Source organism: Vespa crabro, chromosome 3 (genome assembly GCF_910589235.1).
Source record: "Vespa crabro chromosome 3, iyVesCrab1.2, whole genome shotgun sequence".
Lineage (NCBI taxonomy): Eukaryota > Metazoa > Arthropoda > Insecta > Hymenoptera > Vespidae > Vespa > Vespa crabro.
The window spans coordinates 1876598-1878234 of record NC_060957.1 but is presented as its reverse complement, the minus strand read 5'-3'; the positions used below and the strand labels follow the sequence as shown (position 1 = coordinate 1878234).

General features: G+C 33.8%; 1 protein-coding gene across 1 annotated transcript in view; it reads left to right on the top strand.

Moving 5' to 3' along the window:
• The first annotated feature begins 1051 nt into the window (after nucleotides 1-1051).
• Nucleotides 1052-1637, top strand: part of LOC124422687 (V-type proton ATPase 16 kDa proteolipid subunit) — a 7039-nt gene continuing 6453 nt past the window's right edge. Inside the window, exon 1 of the mRNA XM_046959482.1 lies at nucleotides 1052-1313. Coding sequence (XP_046815438.1) covers nucleotides 1229-1313 — 85 coding nt within the window. The 5' untranslated portion in view covers nucleotides 1052-1228. The remainder of the gene's footprint in view (nucleotides 1314-1637) is intronic.

Below are 1637 nucleotides of genomic sequence, written 5' to 3'. Positions count from 1 at the left end.
CTTCCGTTTAAAATTTTGAGATCACGTGTTTAAAACTAAGGCGTCGGCTTGAATATATAAATTTATATATCGACGAATAAAAGATTATTTTTTTCTTTTACAGAAACTATAAAAATTACTAAAAGATTGTACATATATATATATATATATATATATATATATATATATATATACATATATATCATATATATATCATATGCAATATTATATAAACAATAAGACTAATGAAACTAATTTTTCTCATATTAATCATTATAATTGGTTTTAGGATAAAATTTAAAAATTATTGTTATTAGACTAAAGTAAACGTAATATAATTATTTACTCGTATTTGCATCTTATTTCTAAATTAAATATTTTCATATGAATAATAACGAATATAAAAATGTTGTCCTACATTTGTCCATATGCGATAACGCATTTAGATTTGATACGTAATAGCGATAAATTTTCTACATCCATTAACCTGATAAGAGAATGACACGATAATTACGTTATTTAAATTAGAGAAGGTAGATAAAGAATCGATATAAAATAAAAAAATATATATATATATATATATAAGTGTAGTGAATTTTTTCTTTATATATATTCTGGATACCCTTCGATCTTACGGCCAATATAAAATATTACAAATATTTCGTAATTCTTTTATTATACGAAATAAGCCGTCGACGATGTAACGAATAGAAATTTTGAAACATATTAAATAGTGTCATGGCAAGAATGTATAAGTAAATTAAATCTCTTCAATCGTCTTCAAGTACAATCTCCAAATATTGCATAGGCGTAGATAGGGAATCGGAAGGGCGCGCGTCACGCGCTTCTAAAATGCAGGCACATGCGCGATAATAGCTATTTCAATGATCACCTAGAGGGAGCTTATAGAAGTACTTGACGTCATATCAACGAAAAGAGACGATGTCGAGGATTGGTCAATTACTCGGTAGTCTTCAATTCAAGGACCAATCGCAATCGAGAAGACATTATTCGGTAACTGAACAGCTTCCTCTCACGGTCGTCACTTGTCACATGACCCGCGCCACTGTACGGTAGGCCATATTTGACAGTGGCACTAGTCTAGCGAAGTGAGTGCGTGAAGATCGCTCTTCGTTCGACGGTCCGCGATTCGACAACCTGTGTAAATACTCGCGATCCTACGCATAGAACGAGAGGAGTCTCAGAGACGTAGGAAATTACATACACATCAAAAAAAAAAATATACACGATGAGTTCCGCATTTCCGGAGGGCGCACCCATTTACGGGCCCTTTTTCGGAGTAATGGGCGCTGCCTCTGCCATTATATTTTCCGGTAAGTTTCACAACGATAGTCTACCATCCGACATCAATCGATTTCTCTTCTCGAGACGAAATTATCGATTCTGATGATATTAAAGAGCAACCTGGAATTACATGAAGAACGATGACGTATGAGTAAACACGATAGAAATGGATTTATTGAAGAGATACGATAAAAAAGACTATCGTATTATCGGCCGTACGTGTCCCCGGGGAATCTGGTTAAGTCGACGCGCCATTTTATCTACGTAAGGCGCGCAAGATTTGGAGAAAAATCGATCGCATATTTCCTCGAATCGATGACAAGGTCTTTTCGTCACTTTTACTTTTAAAAAAA